The sequence below is a fragment of the Lonchura striata genome, chromosome 4, assembly GCF_050655825.1.
Source record: "Lonchura striata isolate lonStrDom1 chromosome 4, ASM5065582v1, whole genome shotgun sequence".
In the NCBI taxonomy this organism is placed as follows: Eukaryota; Metazoa; Chordata; class Aves; order Passeriformes; family Estrildidae; genus Lonchura; species Lonchura striata.
In genome coordinates, this window is record NC_140706.1 from 62,866,751 (window position 1) to 62,885,559 (window position 18,809).

Sequence of the window (18,809 nt, forward strand, 5' to 3'; positions counted from 1 at the left end):
TATTTCAGGGTTTTAAGTGCAGTTTTGATCCTGTTCCTCGCAGAATACATCTGGAGGAGGTGTCCAGCTGTGAGACAAACAGAGACAGGGTGTGCTGGGTGAAGAATGGTGATGTACTGGTTTTCAAGGGGATAGGATCCATTTTCTTCCCAGGGAGCGGCAAAGAGCTGGGTTTGGATTCAGCACGGGAATGTGGTAGATAGCACACGGATGGCTTGGATGTTGCTGAGTGGGGCTTGCCCTCCTCAAGGACTTTGCAGTGGCACATTGGACAATCCATGTGCCGTGCTCTGCCAGCAAGGAGGTGAGACCATCAACATTCCCCTCCTCATCCCTGTGTCCTACGTAAAGAAGAATCTTCCACCCGCTCTGCTCCAGAGAGCTGGCAAGTGCCCCTAGGGAGCCCCCTCATCCCTCCTGGGGCACTGCGGAGGGCGGGGCCGAGGCAGGGCTGTGACTGCACAAAGGGGCAGAGCGCTGGCGTGAGGCAGGGCTGTGATGTCCCAGGGCTGTGCTGGCCGCAGCACTGTGACATCGCTGTGACATCACCGCGCTGTGGCTGTGTGAGACGGGCCAGCGCCCGCAGCTGCCAGTGCAGTCGCGACGGGACGTGCCGGAGCCATGGGTGACGGTGACGTCCTGCTGACCGTGCTTCTCCTGCTGCTGGCCGCCGTGGCTGTCTGGTGGGCCTTTGGCCACCGGCAACCGCGGGGCCGGCGGACACGGAGAGGGAAGTGGAGGAAGCGCCCCAGGGTCCAGCCCAGAGGCTCACGGAGGAAGCGAGGAGCCCCTGCGGCTCCCAGGTTCCCCAGGCCTCGGGTGACTCCTGGCAAGCGGCCACGTGCTCCCGCCAGCCCCCTGGGCAGCCCCTGCAGCTGCGGCCCCTGCCTGGCAGAGGCCCGGGAGCTGCGGGAACTGATGCTGCACCTCGGGGATGGCAACGGGACACGTGAGCCACTCTATTCTGGGATGTGGCAGGCGTTGTGGAAAGAACTGGAGGAGCTGCAGAACCAAGGCCACCTGCCCTGCTGTGGCTTAGCCAGCTCCTCCAGAAGCCTCCATCCCATCCAGAGGCTGCTCCCAGCAAGATTCTCCATCCCTGGGAGAGCCTCAAGGCCTGCAAGGATGGCACAGCAGGGGAGAGACATCACCATCCATGCAGGAAGCTCAGGCTGTCTGAGACCCTGCATCCTGCCAGGAGCCTCTGCTATCTCTGACAGCCTCCATCCCTTGCAGAGGCTCAGTGAGACCTGTCAGCCTGCAGAAGGAGCAGAGCCCGTGGACAGGTCTCCCAGCTCCCTTGGACTCTGGGACTTCAACAACACAGGTGCCATCCTGACCCTTGACGTGGCAAGGGAAAGCCCAGAAGTCCAACTGGGAGCCCAGACCGGTGCAGGGGAGCCTGCTCAGGAGCAGCTGGCGGGGCAGCAAGCGTCCTGCAGCCAGCAGTGGGCATCCCACAGCAGCCAGGACAGCCAGGACGCTCTTCTGGTTCTGCCCGCCAGCAACAGCCCCAGCCTGGTGGTGGAGACGAGCCTCCAGACAGCACGGAGGTTCCTCCATCTGCAGGAAGCTGCCCCAAGACAGCCCTCGAGTGCCGCCAAGGCCTTTCTAGTAGCAGGTGAGATCTCCCGAGGAGCTGCCTGCGGCTCCCCCGGGGCTCTGGAGGGGCGCGGCCAGGCCAGGCCAGGGCCCCTGCAAGCAGCCTCGTCGCCGGCTGTTTCCAGTGCCTCCGACGGCACGGCTTGAAAAAGCCCTGTCTGCCTTGCAGCCGCTCCTGGCATCCCCCTGTGCCAAGGCTCGGGCTGCAGCCCCGGCCGTCGTCAGGAGCAGAGCCCAGCCCACGCCGCCGGGGACAGCGACGGTGCCGCCCTGCCCCGCTGCCCCGGGGCTGCCGCAGCCGCCTGTGCGCGCTGCCCCGGCCCGGCTCTGCCGCTCGCCAGCCCGGCGGCTGCAGGGCGGTGGCCGCTGCCCGGCGCGCAGCAGGAAGCAGGTGAGAGCGCGGCGGCCGCGGGGGCCCGGCCCGCTTCACTCGCGGGCACTTGCGGGGGGTTCTGGGCGCAAGGCTGATGGCTTCTCTCGGCCGCAGGGCAACAGAGGCAGCGGCAGGAGCTGTACCTGTGGGGCCCGCAGCTGGGCAGCGGCGGCTTCAGCACCGTCTACTCGGGCATCCGCCTCTCGGACGGGAGCCCGGTGAGTGGCCGCCACGGCCGGGCGGGGCAGGAGGGGCAGCGGCGGGGAGCGGCAGGGCTGGAGCTCAGCCCTCCTCTCTCCGTGGCTCGCAGGTGGCCATCAAACGCGTGGCCCGGGAGAGCGTCCTGCAGTGGGACGAGCTGGTGAGTGAACGGGGCCAGCGGGACAGAGCGGGGCGTGGCGGGCAGGGAGAATCCCGGGGCGGGCTCAGCGTGCGGAGCCGCAGCCCCGCGGGCCTGGGCACACCGGAGAGCGGAGCTGGGGCCGGGCAGCGGCAGCCCCGAGCATCCCCCGGGCGGGAGGAAGCGCAAGCGCCTGGGAGGCTGCGCCAGGGGGCACTGGGGCATCCCGGGCAGGGCGCAGCGCAGCCCCAGGGCTGCTGCAGCAGCAGCAGCAGCAGCAGCAGGCTGCTGCAGGCACTGACTTTCTCCTGCTCACAGCCCGACGGCACCCGCGTGCCCTTGGAGGTGGTGCTCATGGAGAAGGTGGGCTCTGGCTGCCAGAATATCATCCAGCTCCTCGATTGGTTTGAGCTGCCGGACAGCTTTGTGCTAGTGCTGGAGCGTCCGGAGGCATCGCAGGATCTCCTGCAGTTCCTGCAGGAGCAGGGCTGCCTGTGCGAGGAGCAGGCGCGCTGGCTTTTCTGCCAGGTGCTGGAGGCCGTGCGGCACTGCACCGCCTGCGGCGTCCTGCACCGGGACATCAAGCCAGAGAACCTCCTGGTGAACCCGGAGAGCGGCCACCTGAAGCTCATTGACTTCGGCTGCGGCACCTTCCTCCAGGAGCGGGCCTTCACGGGCTTTGCCGGTGAGCCCATGGCCTGGGCCCTGCTCCCGGTGCCAGGCACCGCACGGCCCCGTTCCCTCCTGGGCTGCGGGCTGCGTCCTTCAGCCGGCTGCCTTTAGGAACGGGGCGGATGCCGAGACCCAGGAGCCGGCTGCCGGCCCTGCCGACAGAGGGGGGGCAAAAGCGGCTCCCGGCCCCTGGGCTCAGCGGGCCCACGAGGGCCTGGGCTGCTCCGCTGGCCTTCTTGGCCTTGCGGAATGGTTTCGTGCCTTTGGCCAGCTGGCTGGGGGACGCGGGGTGGCCTCGGGGGGAAGCTGTGGCCACAGCTGCAGCCCCTGCCTCAGCCAGGAGGCCGGCGCCAGGCTCTGGAAGGCAGCAGCCTGCGCCCGGCCAGCGCCGCCTGTCTCCCCTAGGAACGCGCGTGTACAGCCCGCCCGAGTGGATCTGGCTCGGCTGCTACCACGGCCACGCGGCCACCATCTGGTCCCTGGGCGTGCTGCTGTACGTCATGGTCTGCGGGAGCCTCCCCTTCCAGGATGAGCCTGACATCGTGCTGGGCAAGCTCGTCTTCCGGCAGCAGCTCTCTCCAGGTGGGTGTCCGGCCTCAAGCCGGCGGGCTTTGGCAGCTGGCGGCGCGCAGCTCGGCGCGGCCCTCACCAGCTCCGCGGGACGTGGATCTGCCCTCCAGGGCCGGCCGCAGGAGGGGCCCGTGCCGACGGGGTCAGCGCGGCACAGGCGGCCAGAGGAGGCGGCCGTGTCCCGCCGTGCCGCTCTCCCGCGTGGGGCAGAGCCGGTCGGGAGCCCGGCACGGCCCAGAGCCCGGCACAACATGGCCCGGGCCCCGCGGGCGACGGGGGCAGCTGGGCAGGAGACTCTGCCGGTGACCGGCACTTTCTGCCTTCTCTCCCCAGAGCTCCAGCACCTGATCCGATGGTGTTTGGCCAAGCACCCTGCGGACAGGCCGGAGCTGGAGGAGATCTCATGCCACCCTTGGGTGCGGGGACGGCATTTTTGATGCCTTGCCGGAGCCTCTGCAGCACCAACTTAGCGAGTCCCACGCAGGACTGAGAACCCGAAAAATAAAACAGCAAACCCATTGCGGTGTGTCAAGGGGCTGGTTCTTTTCAGGAACTTCAGCTAAAGAAACATCTTGGGCAAGGGGGGAATCAGAGTGCTGCCTTCAGCCTTTGTCAAGCTTTCCATGCCTGCCCTCCCGGCTGGTTCTTTATATCTTCCAGCTCAGGCCGTAGTGCGGGTAGGAGGGGCTTTGCCTAGCCAAGAAATGCGGCAGTGGAACAACAGCTGCTCTTGCAAAGTGGCAGGGCTTCTTGGTGTCTCTTGAAGTGACACACAGGTCCATGTGTGCATTCCAGGGGTTATTTGGTTTCAGGGACAGAGACGTTCCTCTCTTAGCAGAACTCTGAGGAGAGCCAGAAGCTACAAAATATCATTTCAGGTTGAGCCCTGCTGAACTCTTTTTCTTTCTTCCTATGAAATGGGAGGCAGGGCTAGGCAGTTCTCTGGGACTCTCGCTGAAGGAGCTGCTTCTCTCGGAATCCCGCAAAGAGAGAGCTGCTCTGTCTCCCAAAAAGGTACCACTTTATACCATAAAAGAGTGCTTGGCTTCCCCCTCTGGGTGGAGCATCTCAAATTGGGATGGTGTTACGTTACCGGGCCTGCAGTGAGCCAGTCAATGGCCCATTAACAAACGATTACCTCTTCGGAGCAAACCATCGTTCTTGCAAGAGATAATAAACCTGCCCAACCTCCAACAGATGGCAAATAGAATACAAGCTTATCTTACAAACCAGGACAACTACTTTATAGAGAGGTAGCGGTTGTAACCAATACTTATTAGATTTTTTTTGTTGTTTCGATTTATACTATGGCAAGATGATAAAATATGTATTTGACATTACCTTGGAATGCAAAGTTTTTAAAAATAATTTTAAGGGAAAATATATTGAAACTGGTTTGGATAGCATAATTTTAAAAAGCCAGTTTCAATACCTGTGCAGTAGCCACAAAGAAGATCTGCATCACTCATCTAAAAAGAAAGCAAGCTTTAGATTTGACATGCACATTTAGATTTTTTTTGTCATGTATAAAAGAAAGGAGAAAAAATACACTATGACAGTTTATCTTCAACTGCACATCACTTGAACCTTGAGTGAAGACTCTGCATTATTGAAGAGAACCAGCTGAGGCAGTGAAGCTCCAGGTTCACACATTATCAGAACCTTCGACTGCTCATTAAAAGCAGAAAATAGTGTGGCTGCCTCTGCGAGGCAACAGCGCATTCTCCTGCTGTCATTGCCACTGTCAGAGCAAAACTGGAACCAAGCCATCCCATTCCATCACAAGCACCCTTACGCTGCAAAGGTGGAGCCCTGATCTCAGGAATGCCATTTGTGGCAGAGGTTTTCCATGGGTGATGTCACACAGCTCTCTGTGATGCCACACTGACACCTCTGTGATGTCACAAATCTTTCTGTGATGTCACATGGACATCCTTGTGATGTTACACTAATATCTGTGATGCCACACAGCTCTCTGTGATGTCACACAACCTCCTCTGACATCACAATGACATCTCTATGATGTCACACTGACACCTTTGTGACGTTGCACAGCTCTCTGTGGTAACACATGGGCATCTGTGGTGTCACACAGCTCTCTGTGATGTCACAATGCCATCTGTGATGTCACACAAGCTCCTGTGATGTTACACAGACCTCTCTGTGATGTCACGCTGACATCTCTCTGATGTCACACAAGTGTAACAAGAAAAGAAATAGCTGAAGGAAAATTAGCAGTATTTTATTTGTCCTGAATCGAAGAATTTAGAACCTTCAATTTTTACAAACATGATTTGATACTAACTATAGGCAATGAAGTTTTCCATCCCCAGTAAAGAAAAGGATTTGGCCTGAACCACGGCTGCAGCACCCCCAAGGCTGTAACTGCTCTGCCAGGGGTTCTTCCATGGTCATGGCTCTCAGGTGCTCCAGCACGACCCCAGGCACAGGCACTGATGTTTCGAGGGCTACCTGCTGAGCATGGCCTAATCCACAGCCACAGAGGCTTCAGGTTTATCCCTGGGCCACAATCCCTTCTTGGCCATGGAAACAACCATGGCCACAGGTACTCTGAGAGATTCCTGCTCTGCCATGGGCTTATTCCCAGCCGCGGATGCCTGCGGGTGTCCTGCTCCTTTCTGGGCTCGTCCACAGGTCACAGATCCCTCAACTGGAGCTCACACCACTGGAGTTCCAGCAGCATAGAAACAGCAGCGATGTCCTGGCCTGGTCTCATGGATGATGGGAAGGCAAAGCAGGTTCTATTTCAGGGTTTTAAGTGCAGTTTTGATCCTGTTCCTCGCAGAATACATCTGGAGCAGGTGTCCAGCTGTGAGACAAACAGAGACAGGGTGTGCTGGGTGAAGAATGGTGATGTACTGGTTTTCAAGGGGATAGGATCCATTTTCTTCCCAGGCAGCGGCAAAGAGCTGGGTTTGGATTCAGCACGGGAATGTGGTGGATAGCACACGGATGGCTTGGATGTTGCTGAGCGGGGCTTGCCCTCCTCAAGGACTTTGCAGTGGCACATTGGACAATCCATGTCCCGTGCTCTGCCAGCAAGGAGGTGAGACCATCAACATTCCCCTCCTCATCCCTGTGTCCTACGTAAAGAAGAATCTTCCACCCGCTCTGCTCCAGAGAGCTGGCAAGTGCCCCTAGGGAGCCCCCTCATCCCTCCTGGGGCACTGCGGAGGGCGGGGCCAAGGCAGGGCTGTGACTGCACAAAGGGGCAGAGCGCTGGCGTGAGGCAGGGCTGTGATGTCCCAGGGCTGTGCTGGCCGCAGCACTGTGACATCGCTGTGACATCACCGCGCTGTCGCTGTGTGAGACGGGCCAGCGCCCGCAGCTGCCAGTGCAGTCGCGACGGGACGTGCCGGAGCCATGGGTGACGGTGACGTCCTGCTGACCGTGCTTCTCCTGCTGCTGGCCGCCGTGGCTGTCTGGTGGGCCTTTGGCCACCGGCAACCGCGGGGCCGGCGGACACGGAGAGGGAAGTGGAGGAAGCGCCCCAGGGTCCAGCCCAGAGGCTCACCGAGGAAGCGAGGAGCCCCTGCGGCTCCCAGGTTCCGGAGGCCTCGGGCGACTCCTGGCAAGCGGCCACGTGCTCCCGCCAGCCCCCTGGGCAGCCCCTGCAGCTGCGGCCCCTGCCTGGCAGAGGCCCGGGAGCTGCAGGAACTGATGCTGCACCTCGGGGATGGCAACGGGACACGTGAGCCGCTCTATTCTGGGATGTGGCAGGCGTTGTGGAAAGAACTGGAGGAGCTGCAGAACCAAGGCCACCTGCCCTGCTGTGGCTTAGCCAGCTCCTCCAGAAGCCTCCATCCCATCCAGAGGCTGCTCCCAGCAAGATTCTCCATCCCTGGGAGAGCCTCAAGGCCTGCAAGGATGGCACAGCAGGGGAGAGACATCACCATCCATGCAGGAAGCTCAGGCTCTCAGAGACCCTGCATCCTGCCAGGAGCCTCCTCTATCTCTGACAGACTCCATCCCTTGCAGAGGCTCAGTGAGACCTGTCAGCCTGCGGAAAGAGCAGAGCCCGTGGACAGGTCTCCCAGCTCCCTTGGACTCTGGGACTTCAACAACACAGGTGCCATCCTGACCCTTGACGTGGCAAGGGAAAGCCCAGAAGTCCAACTGGGAGCCCAGCCCGGTGCAGGGGAGCCTGCTCAGGAGCAGCTGGTGGGGCAGCAAGCGTCCTGGAGCCAGCAGTGGGCATCCCACAGCAACCAGGACAGCCAGGACGCTCTTCTGGTTCTGCCCGCCAGCAACAGCCCCAGCCTGGTGGTGGAGACGGGCCTCCAGACAGCACGGAGGTTCCTCCATCTGCAGGAAGCTGCCCCAAGACAGCCCTCGAGTGCAGCCAAGGCCTTTCTAGTAGCAGGTGAGATCTCCCGAGGAGCTGCCTGCGGCTCCCCCGGGGCTCTGGAGGGGCGCGGCCAGGCCAGGCCAGGGCCCCTGCGAGCAGCCTAGTCGCCGGCTGTTTCCAGTGCCTCCGACGGCACGGCTTGAAAAAGCCCTGTCTGCCTTGCAGCCGCTCCTGGGATCCCCCTGTGCCAAGGCTCGGGCTGCAGCCCCGGCCGTCGTCAGGAGCAGAGCCCAGCCCACGCCGCCGGGGACAGCGACGGTGCCGCCCTGCCCCGCTGCCCCGGGGCTGCCGCAGCTGCCTGTGCGCGCTGCCCCGGCCCGGCTCTGCCGCTCGCCAGCCCGGCGGCTGCAGGGCGGTGGCCGCTGCCCGGCGCGCAGCAGGAAGCAGGTGAGAGCGCGGCGGCCGCGGGGGCCCGGCCCGCTTCACTCGCGGGCACTTGCGGGGGGTTCTGGGCGCAAGGCTGATGGCTTCTCTCGGCCGCAGGGCAACAGAGGCAGCGGCAGGAGCTGTACCTGTGGGGCCCGCAGCTGGGCAGCGGCGGCTTCAGCACCGTCTACTCGGGCATCCGCCTCTCGGACGGGAGCCCGGTGAGTGGCCGCCACGGCCGGGCGGGGCAGGAGGGGCAGCGGCGGGGAGCGGCAGGGCTGGAGCTCAGCCCTCCTCTCTCCGTGGCTCGCAGGTGGCCATCAAACGCGTGGCCCGGGAGAGCGTCCTGCAGTGGGACGAGCTGGTGAGTGAACGGGGCCAGCGGGACAGAGCGGGGCGTGGCGGGCAGGGAGAATCCCGGGGCGGGCTCAGCGTGCGGAGCCGCAGCCCCGCGGGCCTGGGCACACCGGAGAGCGGAGCTGGGGCCGGGCAGCGGCAGCCCCGAGCATCCCCCGGGCGGGAGGAAGCGCAAGCGCCTGGGAGGCTGCGCCAGGGGGCACTGGGGCATCCCGGGCAGGGCGCAGCGCAGCCCCAGGGCTGCTGCAGCAGCAGCAGCAGCAGCAGCAGGCTGCTGCAGGCACTGACTTTCTCCTGCTCACAGCCCGACGGCACCCGCGTGCCCTTGGAGGTGGTGCTCATGGAGAAGGTGGGCTCTGGCTGCCAGAATATCATCCAGCTCCTCGATTGGTTTGAGCTGCCGGACAGCTTTGTGCTAGTGCTGGAGCGTCCGGAGGCATCGCAGGATCTCCTGCAGTTCCTGCAGGAGCAGGGCTGCCTGTGCGAGGAGCAGGCGCGCTGGCTTTTCTGCCAGGTGCTGGAGGCCGTGCGGCACTGCACCGCCTGCGGCGTCCTGCACCGGGACATCAAGCCAGAGAACCTCCTGGTGAACCCGGAGAGCGGCCACCTGAAGCTCATTGACTTCGGCTGCGGCACCTTCCTCCAGGAGCGGGCCTTCACGGGCTTTGCCGGTGAGCCCATGGCCTGAGCCCTGCTCCCGGTGCCAGGCACCGCACGGCCCCGTTCCCTCCTGGGCTGCGGGCTGCGTCCTTCAGCCAGCCGCCTTTAGGCACGGGGCGGATGCCGAGCCCCAGGAGCCGGCTGCCGGCCCTGCCGACAGAGGGGGGACAAAAGCGGCTCCCGGCCCCTGGGCTCAGCGGGCCCACGAGGGCCTGGGCTGCTCCGCTGGCCTTCTTGGCCTTGCGGAATGGTTTCGTGCCTTTGGCCAGCTGGCTGGGGGACGCGGGGTGGCCTCGGGGGGAAGCTGTGGCCACGGCTGCAGCCCCTGCCTCGGGCCGGAGGCCGCCGCCAGGCTCTGGAAGGCAGCAGCCTGCGCCCGGCCAGCGCCGCCTGTCTCCCCTAGGAACGCGCGTGTACAGCCCGCCCGAGTGGATCTGGCTCGGCTGCTACCACGGCCACGCGGCCACCATCTGGTCCCTGGGCGTGCTGCTGTACGTCATGGTCTGCGGGAGCCTCCCCTTCCAGGATGAGCCTGACATCGTGCTGGGCAAGCTCGTCTTCCGGCAGCAGCTCTCTCCAGGTGGGTGTCCGGCCTCAAGCCGGCGGGCTTTGGCAGCTGGTGGCGCGCAGCTCGGCGCGGCCCTCACCAGCTCCGCGGGACGTGGATCTGCCCTCCAGGGCCGGCCGCAGGAGGGGCCCGTGCCGACGGGGTCAGCGCGGCACGGGCGGCCGGAGGAGGCGGCCGTGTCCCGCCGTGCCGCTCTCCCGCGTGGGGCAGAGCCGGTCGGGAGCCCGGCACGGCCCAGAGCCCGGCACAACATGGCCCGGGCCCCACAGGCGACGGGGGCAGCTGGGCAGGAGACTCTGCCGGTGACCGGCGCTTTCTGCCTTCTCTCCCCAGAGCTCCAGCACCTGATCCGATGGTGTTTGGCCAAGCACCCTGCGGACAGGCCGGAGCTGGAGGAGATCTCATGCCACCCTTGGGTGCGGGGCCGGCGCTTTTCATGCCTTGCCGGAGCCTCTGCAGCACCAATTTAGCGAGTCCCGCGCAGGACTGAGAAGCCGAAAAATAAAACAGCAAACCCATTGCGGTGTGTCAAGGGGCTGGTTCTTTTCAGCAACTTCAGCTAAAGAAACGTCTTGGGCAAGGGGGGAATCAGAGTGCTGCCTTCAGCCTTTGTCAAGCTTTCCATGCCTGCCCTCCCGGCTGGTTCTTTATATCTTCCAGCTCAGGCCGTAGTGCGGGTGAGAGGGGCTTTGCCCAGCCAAGAAATGCAGCAGTGGAACAACAGCTGCTCTTGCAAAGTGGCAGGGCTTCTTGGTGTCTCTTGAAGTGACACACAGGTCCATGTGTGCATTCCAGGGGTTATTTGGTTTCAGGGACAGAGACGTTCCTCTCTTAGCAGAACTCTGAGGAGAGCCAGAAGCTACAAAATATCATTTCAGGTTGAGCCCTGCTGAACTCTTTTTCTTTCTTCCTATGAAATGGGAGGCAGGGCTAGGCAGTTCTCTGGGACTCTCGCTGAAGGAGCTGCTTCTCTCGGAATCCCGCAAAGAGAGAGCTGCTCTGTCTCCCAAAAAGGTACCACTTTATACCATAAAAGAGTGCTTGGCTTCCCCCTCTGGGTGGAGCATCTCAAATTGGGATGGTGTTACGTTACCGGGCCTGCAGTGAGCCAGTCAATGGCCCATTAACAAACGATTACCTCTTCGGAGCAAACCATCGTTCTTGCAAGAGATAATAAACCTGCCCAACCTCCAACAGATGGCAAATAGAATACAAGCTTATCTTACAAACCAGGACAACTACTTTATAGAGAGGTAGCGGTTGTAACCAATACTTATTAGATTTTTTTTGTTGTTTCGATTTATACTATGGCAAGATGATAAAATATGTATTTGACATTACCTTGGAATGCAAAGTTTTTAAAAATAATTTTAAGGGAAAATATATTGAAACTGGTTTGGATAGCATAATTTTAAAAAGCCAGTTTCAATACCTGTGCAGTAGCCACAAAGAAGATCTGCATCACTCATCTAAAAAGAAAGCAAGCTTTAGATTTGACATGCACATTTAGATTTTTTTTGTCATGTATAAAAGAAAGGAGAAAAAATACACTATGACAGTTTATCTTCAACTGCACATCACTTGAACCTTGAGTGAAGACTCTGCATTATTGAAGAGAACCAGCTGAGGCAGTGCAGCTCCAGGTTCACACATTATCAGAACCTTCGACTGCTCATTAAAAGCAGAAAATAGTGTGGCTGCCTCTGCGAGGCAACAGCGCATTCTCCTGCTGTCATTGCCACTGTCAGAGCAAAACTGGAACCAAGCCATCCCATTCCATCACAAGCACCCTTACGCTGCAAAGGTGGAGCCCTGATCTCAGGAATGCCATTTGTGGCAGAGGTTTTCCATGGGTGATGTCACACAGCTCTCTGTCATGCCACACTGACACCTCTGTGATGTCACAAATCTTTCTGTGATGTCACATGGACATCCTTGTGATGTTACACTAATATCTGTGATGCCACACAGCTCTCTGTGATGTCACACAACCTCCTCTGACATCACAATGACATCTCTATGATGTCACACTGACACCTTTGTGACGTTGCACAGCTCTCTGTGGTAACACATGGGCATCTGTGGTGTCACACAGCTCTCTGTGATGTCACAATGCCATCTGTGATGTCACACAAGCTCCTGTGATGTTACACAGACCTCTCTGTGATGTCACGCTGACATCTCTCTGATGTCACACAAGTGTAACAAGAAAAGAAATAGCTGAAGGAAAATTAGCAGTATTTTATTTGTCCTGAATCTAAGAATTTAGAACCTTCAATTTTTACAAACATGATTTGATACTAACTATAGGCAATGAAGTTTTCCATCCCCAGTAAAGAAAAGGATTTGGCCTGAACCATGGCTGCAGCACCCCCAAGGATGTAACTGCTCTGCCAGGGGTTCTTCCATGGTCATGGCTCTCAGGTGCTCCAGCACGACCCCAGGCACAGGCACTGATGTTTCGAGGGCTACCTGCTGAGCATGGCCTAATCCACAGCCACAGAGGCTTCAGGTTTATCCCTGGGCCACAATCCCTTCTTGGCCATGGAAACAACCATGGCCACAGGTACTCTGAGAGATTCCTGCTCTGCCATGGGCTTATTCCCAGCCGCGGATGCCTGCGGGTGTCCTGCTCCTTTCTGGGCTCGTCCACAGGTCACAGATCCCTCAACTGGAGCTCACACCACTGGAGTTCCAGCAGCATAGAAACAGCAGCGATGTCCTGGCCTGGTCTCATGGATGATGGGAAGGCAAAGCAGGTTCTATTTCAGGGTTTTAAGTACAGTTTTGATCCTGTTCCTCGCAGAATACATCTGGAGCAGGTGTCCAGCTGTGAGACAAACAGAGACAGGGTGTGCTGGGTGAAGAATGGTGATGTACTGGTTTTCAAGGGGATAGGATCCATTTTCTTCCCAGGCAGCGGCAAAGAGCTGGGTTTGGATTCAGCACGGGAATGTGGTGGATAGCACACGGATGGCTTGGATGTTGCTGAGCGGGGCTTGCCCTCCTCAAGGACTTTGCAGTGGCACATTGGACAATCCATGTCCCGTGCTCTGCCAGCAAGGAGGTGAGACCATCAACATTCCCCTCCTCATCCCTGTGTCCTACGTAAAGAAGAATCTTCCACCCGCTCTGCTCCAGAGAGCTGGCAAGTGCCCCTAGGGAGCCCCCTCATCCCTCCTGGGGCACTGCGGAGGGCGGGGCCGAGGCAGGGCTGTGACTGCACAAAGGGGCAGAGCGCTGGCGTGAGGCAGGGCTGTGATGTCCCAGGGCTGTGCTGGCCGCAGCACTGTGACATCGCTGTGACATCACCGCGCTGTCGCTGTGTGAGACGGGCCAGCGCCCGCAGCTGCCAGTGCAGTCGCGACGGGACGTGCCGGAGCCATGGGTGCCGGTGACGTCCTGCTGACCGTGCTTCTCCTGCTGCTGGCCGCCGTGGCTGTCTGGTGGGCCTTTGGCCACCGGCAACCGCGGGGCCGGCGGACACGGAGAGGGAAGTGGAGGAAGCGCCCCAGGGTCCAGCCCAGAGGCTCACGGAGGAAGCGAGGAGCCCCTGCGGCTCCCAGGTTCCCCAGGCCTCGGGCGACTCCTGGCAAGCGGCCACGTGCTCCCGCCAGCCCCCTGGGCAGCCCCTGCAGCTGCGGCCCCTGCCTGGCAGAGGCCCGGGAGCTGCAGGAACTGATGCTGCACCTCGGGGATGGCAACGGGACACGTGAGCCGCTCTATTCTGGGATGTGGCAGGCATTGTGGAAAGAACTGGAGGAGCTGCAGAACCAAGGCCACCTGCCCTGCTGTGGCTTAGCCAGCTCCTCCAGAAGCCTCCATTCCGTCCAGAGGCTGCTCCCAGCAAGTTTCTCCATCCCTGGGAGAGCCTCACGGCCTGCAAGGATGGCACAGCAGGGGAGAGACATCACCATCCATGCAGGAAGCTCAGGCTGTCAGAGACCCTGCATCCTGCCAGGAGCCTCTGCTATCTCTGACAGCCTCCATCCCTTGCAGAGGCTCAGTGAGACCTGTCAGCCTGCAGAAGGAGCAGAGCCCGTGGACAGGTCTCCCAGCTCCCTTGGACTGACGGACTACAACAACACGGGCGAAATCCTGAACCTTGGCATGGCAAGGGAAAGCCCAGAAGTCCAACTGGGAGCCCAGCCCGATGCAGGGGAGCCTGCTCAGGAGCAGCTGGCGGGGCAGCAAGCGTCCTGGAGCCAGCAGTGGGCATCCCACAGCAGCCAGGACAGCCAGGACGCTCTTCTGGTTCTGCCCGCCAGCAACAGCCCCAGCCTGGTGGTGGAGACGGGCCTCCAGACAGCACGGAGGTTCCTCCATCTGCAGGAAGCTGCCCCAAGACAGCCCTCGAGTGCTGCCAAGGCCTTTCTAGTAGCAGGTGAGATCTCCCGAGGAGCTGCCTGCGGCTCCCCCGGGGCTCTGGAGGGGCGCGGCCAGGCCAGGCCAGGGCCCCTGCGAGCAGCCTCGTCGCCGGCTGTTTCCAGTGCCTCCGACGGCACGGCTTGAAAAAGCCCTGTCTGCCTTGCAGCCGCTCCTGGGATCCCCCTGTGCCAAGGCTCGGGCTGCAGCCCCGGCCGTCGTCAGGAGCAGAGCCCAGCCCACGCCGCCGGGGACAGCGACGGTGCCGCCCTGCCCCGCTGCCCCGGGGCTGCCGCAGCCGCCTGTGCGCGCTGCCCCGGCCCGGCTCTGCCGCTCGCCAGCCCGGCGGCTGCAGGGCGGTGGCCGCTGCCCGGCGCGCAGCAGGAAGCAGGTGAGAGCGCGGCGGCCGCGGGGGCCCGGCCCGCTTCACTCGCGGGCACTTGCGGGGGGTTCTGGGCGCAAGGCTGATGGCTTCTCTCGGCCGCAGGGCAACAGAGGCAGCGGCAGGAGCTGTACCTGTGGGGCCCGCAGCTGGGCAGCGGCGGCTTCAGCACCGTCTACTCGGGCATCCGCCTCTCGGACGGGAGCCCGGTGAGTGGCCGCCACGGCCGGGCGGGGCAGGAGGGGCAGCGGCGGGGAGCGGCAGGGCTGGAGCTCAGCCCTCCTCTCTCCGTGGCTCGCAGGTGGCCATCAAACGCGTGGCCCGGGAGAGCGTCCTGCAGTGGGACGAGCTGGTGAGTGAACGGGGCCAGCGGGACAGAGCGGGGCGTGGCGGGCAGGGAGAATCCCGGGGCGGGCTCAGCGTGCGGAGCCGCAGCCCCGCGGGCCTGGGCACACCGGAGAGCGGAGCTGGGGCCGGGCAGCGGCAGCCCCGAGCATCCCCCGGGCGGGAGGAAGCGCAAGCGCCTGGGAGGCTGCGCCAGGGGGCACTGGGGCATCCCGGGCAGGGCGCAGCGCAGCCCCAGGGCTGCTGCAGCAGCAGCAGCAGCAGCAGCAGCAGGCTGCTGCAGGCACTGACTTTCTCCTGCTCACAGCCCGACGGCACCCGCGTGCCCTTGGAGGTGGTGCTCATGGAGAAGGTGGGCTCTGGCTGCCAGAATATCATCCAGCTCCTCGATTGGTTTGAGCTGCCGGACAGCTTTGTGCTAGTGCTGGAGCGTCCGGAGGCATCGCAGGATCTCCTGCAGTTCCTGCAGGAGCAGGGCTGCCTGTGCGAGGAGCAGGCGCGCTGGCTTTTCTGCCAGGTGCTGGAGGCCGTGCGGCACTGCACCGCCTGCGGCGTCCTGCACCGGGACATCAAGCCAGAGAACCTCCTGGTGAACCCGGAGAGCGGCCACCTGAAGCTCATTGACTTCGGCTGCGGCACCTTCCTCCAGGAGCGGGCCTTCACGGGGTTTGCCGGTGAGCCCATGGCCTGAGCCCTGCTCCCGGTGCCAGGCACCGCACGGCCCCGTTCCCTCCTGGGCTGCGGGCTGCGTCCTTCAGCCAGCCGCCTTTAGGCACGGGGCGGATGCCGAGCCCCAGGAGCCGGCTGCCGGCCCTGCCGACAGAGGGGGGGCAAAAGCGGCTCCCGGCCCCTGGGCTCAGCGGGCCCACGAGGGCCTGGGCTGCTCCGCTGGCCTTCTTGGCCTTGCGGAATGGTTTCGTGCCTTTGGCCAGCTGGCTGGGGGATGCGGGGTGGCCTCGGGGGGAAGTTGTGGCCACGGCTGCAGCCCCTGCCTCGGGCCGGAGGCCGCCGCCAGGCTCTGGAAGGCAGCAGCCTGCGCCCGGCCAGCGCCGCCTGTCTCCCCTAGGAACGCGCGTGTACAGCCCGCCCGAGTGGATCTGGCTCGGCTGCTACCACGGCCACGCGGCCACCATCTGGTCCCTGGGCGTGCTGCTGTACGTCATGGTCTGCGGGAGCCTCCCCTTCCAGGATGAGCCTGACATCGTGCTGGGCAAGCTCGTCTTCCGGCAGCAGCTCTCTCCAGGTGGGTGTCCGGCCTCAAGCCGGCGGGCTTTGGCAGCTGGTGGCGCGCAGCTCGGCGCGGCCCTCACCAGCTCCGCGGGACGTGGATCTGCCCTCCAGGGCCGGCCGCAGGAGGGGCCCGTGCCGACGGGGTCAGCGCGGCACGGGCGGCCGGAGGAGGCGGCCGTGTCCCGCCGTGCCGCTCTCCCGCGTGGGGCAGAGCCGGTCGGGAGCCCGGCACGGCCCAGAGCCCGGCACAACATGGCCCGGGCCCCGCGGGCGACGGGGGCAGCTGGGCAGGAGACTCTGCCGGTGACCGGCGCTTTCTGCCTTCTCTCCCCAGAGCTCCAGCACCTGATCCGATGGTGTTTGGCCAAGCACCCTGCGGACAGGCCGGAGCTGGAGGAGATCTCATGCCACCCTTGGGTGCGGGGCCGGCGCTTTTCATGCCTTGCCGGAGCCTCTGCAGCACCAATTTAGCGAGTCCCGCGCAGGACTGAGAAGCCGAAAAATAAAACAGCAAACCCATTGCGGTGTGTCAAGGGGCTGGTTCTTTTCAGCAACTTCAGCTAAAGAAACGTCTTGGGCAAGGGGGGAATCAGAGTGCTGCCTTCAGCCTTTGTCAAGCTTTCCATGCCTGCCCTCCCGGCTGGTTCTTTATATCTTCCAGCTCAGGCCGTAGTGCGGGTAGGAGGGGCTTTGCCCAGCCAAGAAATGCGGCAGTGGAACAACAGCTGCTCTTGCAAAGTGGCAGGGCTTCTTGGTGTCTCTTGAAGTGACACACAGGTCCATGTGTGCATTCCAGGGGTTATTTGGTTTCAGGGACAGAGACGTTCCTCTCTTAGCAGAACTCTGAGGAGAGCCAGAAGCTACAAAATATCATTTCAGGTTGAGCCCTGCTGAACTCTTTTTCTTTCTTCCTATGAAATGGGAGGCAGGGCTAGGCAGTTCTCTGGGACTCTCGCTGAAGGAGCTGCTTCTCTCGGAATCCCGCAAAGAGAGAGCTGCTCTGTCTCCCAAAAAGGTACCACTTTATACCATAAAAGAGTGCTTGGCTTCCCCCTCTGGGTGGAGCATCTCAAATTGGGATGGTGTTACGTTACCGGGCCTGCAGTGAGCCAGTCAATGGCCCATTAACAAACGATTACCTCTTCGGAGCAAACCATCGTTCTTGCAAGAGATAATAAACCTGCCCAACCTCCAACAGATGGCAAATAGAATACAAGCTTATCTTACAAACCAGGACAACTACTTTATAGAGAGGTAGCGGTTGTAACCAATACTTATTAGATTTTTTTTGTTGTTTCGATTTATACTATGGCAAGATGATAAAATATGTATTTGACATTACCTTGGAATGCAAAGTTTTTAAAAATAATTTTAAGGGAAAATATATTGAAACTGGTTTGGATAGCATAATTTTAAAAAGCCAGTTTCAATACCTGTGCAGTAGCCACAAAGAAGATCTGCATCACTCATCTAAAAAGAAAGCAAGCTTTAGATTTGACATGCACATTTAGATTTTTTTTGTCATGTATAAAAGAAAGGAGAAAAAATACACTATGACAGTTTATCTTCAACTGCACATCACTTGAACCTTGAGTGAAGACTCTGCATTATTGAAGAGAACCAGCTGAGGCAGTGCAGCTCCAGGTTCACACATTATCAGAACCTTCGACTGCTCATTAAAAGCAGAAAATAGTGTGGCTGCCTCTGCGAGGCAACAGCGCATTCTCCTGCTGTCATTGCCACTGTCAGAGCAAAACTGGAACCAAGCCATCCCATTCCATCACAAGCACCCTTACGCTGCAAAGGTGGAGCCCTGATCTCAGGAATGCCATTTGTGGCAGAGGTTTTCCATGGGTGATGTCACACAGCTCTCTGTCATGCCACACTGACACCTCTGTGATGTCACAAATCTTTCTGTGATGTCACATGGACATCCTTGTGATGTTACACTAATATCTGTGATGCCACACAGCTCTCTGTGATGTCACACAACCTCCTCTGACATCACAATGACATCTCTATGATGTCACACTGACACCTTTGTGACGTTGCACAGCTCTCTGTGGTAACACATGGGCATCTGTGGTGTCACACAGCTCTCTGTGATGTCACAATGCCATCTGTGATGTCACACAAGCTCCTGTGATGTTACACAGACCTCTCTGTGATGTCACGCTGACATCTCTCTGATGTCACACAAGTGTAACAAGAAAAGAAATAGCTGAAGGAAAATTAGCAGTATTTTATTTGTCCTGAATCTAAGAATTTAGAACCTTCAATTTTTACAAACATGATTTGATACTAACTATAGGCAATGAAGTTTTCCATCCCCAGTAAAGAAAAGGATTTGGCCTGAACCACGGCTGCAGCACCCCCAAGGATGTAACTGCTCTGCCAGGGGTTCTTCCATGGTCATGGCTCTCAGGTGCTCCAGCACGACCCCAGGCACAGGCACTGATGTTTCGAGGGCTACCTGCTGAGCATGGCCTAATCCACAGCCACAGAGGCTTCAGGTTTATCCCTGGGCCACAATCCCTTCTTGGCCATGGAAACAACCATGGCCACAGGTACTCTGAGAGATTCCTGCTCTGCCATGGGCTTATTCCCAGC

General features: G+C 60.7%; 3 protein-coding genes across 3 annotated transcripts; all 3 read left to right on the plus strand.

Moving 5' to 3' along the window:
* Positions 1 to 621: 621 nt before the first annotated feature.
* LOC144246161 (serine/threonine-protein kinase pim-1-like) lies at positions 622 to 4,237 on the plus strand. The gene is made up of 7 exons (XM_085579528.1): positions 622 to 683; positions 1,506 to 1,621; positions 2,090 to 2,193; positions 2,286 to 2,336; positions 2,634 to 3,000; positions 3,393 to 3,569; positions 3,891 to 4,237. The coding sequence occupies exons 1-7, from the start codon at positions 622 to 624 to the stop codon at positions 3,992 to 3,994; spliced, it is 981 nt and encodes a 326-aa protein (XP_085435654.1). The 3' UTR covers positions 3,995 to 4,237.
* Positions 4,238 to 6,941: 2,704 nt separating this feature from the next.
* Positions 6,942 to 11,556, plus strand: LOC144246162 (serine/threonine-protein kinase pim-1-like). Its single transcript, XM_085579529.1, has 8 exons — positions 6,942 to 7,003; positions 7,826 to 7,941; positions 8,410 to 8,513; positions 8,606 to 8,656; positions 8,954 to 9,320; positions 9,713 to 9,889; positions 10,211 to 10,315; positions 11,501 to 11,556. Exons 1-8 carry the CDS (start codon positions 6,942 to 6,944, stop codon positions 11,554 to 11,556), a joined length of 1,038 nt encoding a protein of 345 aa, XP_085435655.1.
* A 1,705-nt stretch (positions 11,557 to 13,261) lies between these two features.
* Positions 13,262 to 17,879, plus strand: LOC144246170 (serine/threonine-protein kinase pim-1-like). The gene is made up of 8 exons (XM_085579530.1): positions 13,262 to 13,323; positions 14,146 to 14,261; positions 14,730 to 14,833; positions 14,926 to 14,976; positions 15,277 to 15,643; positions 16,036 to 16,212; positions 16,534 to 16,638; positions 17,824 to 17,879. Exons 1-8 carry the CDS (start codon positions 13,262 to 13,264, stop codon positions 17,877 to 17,879), a joined length of 1,038 nt encoding a protein of 345 aa, XP_085435656.1.
* The last annotated feature ends 930 nt before the right edge of the window (positions 17,880 to 18,809 follow it).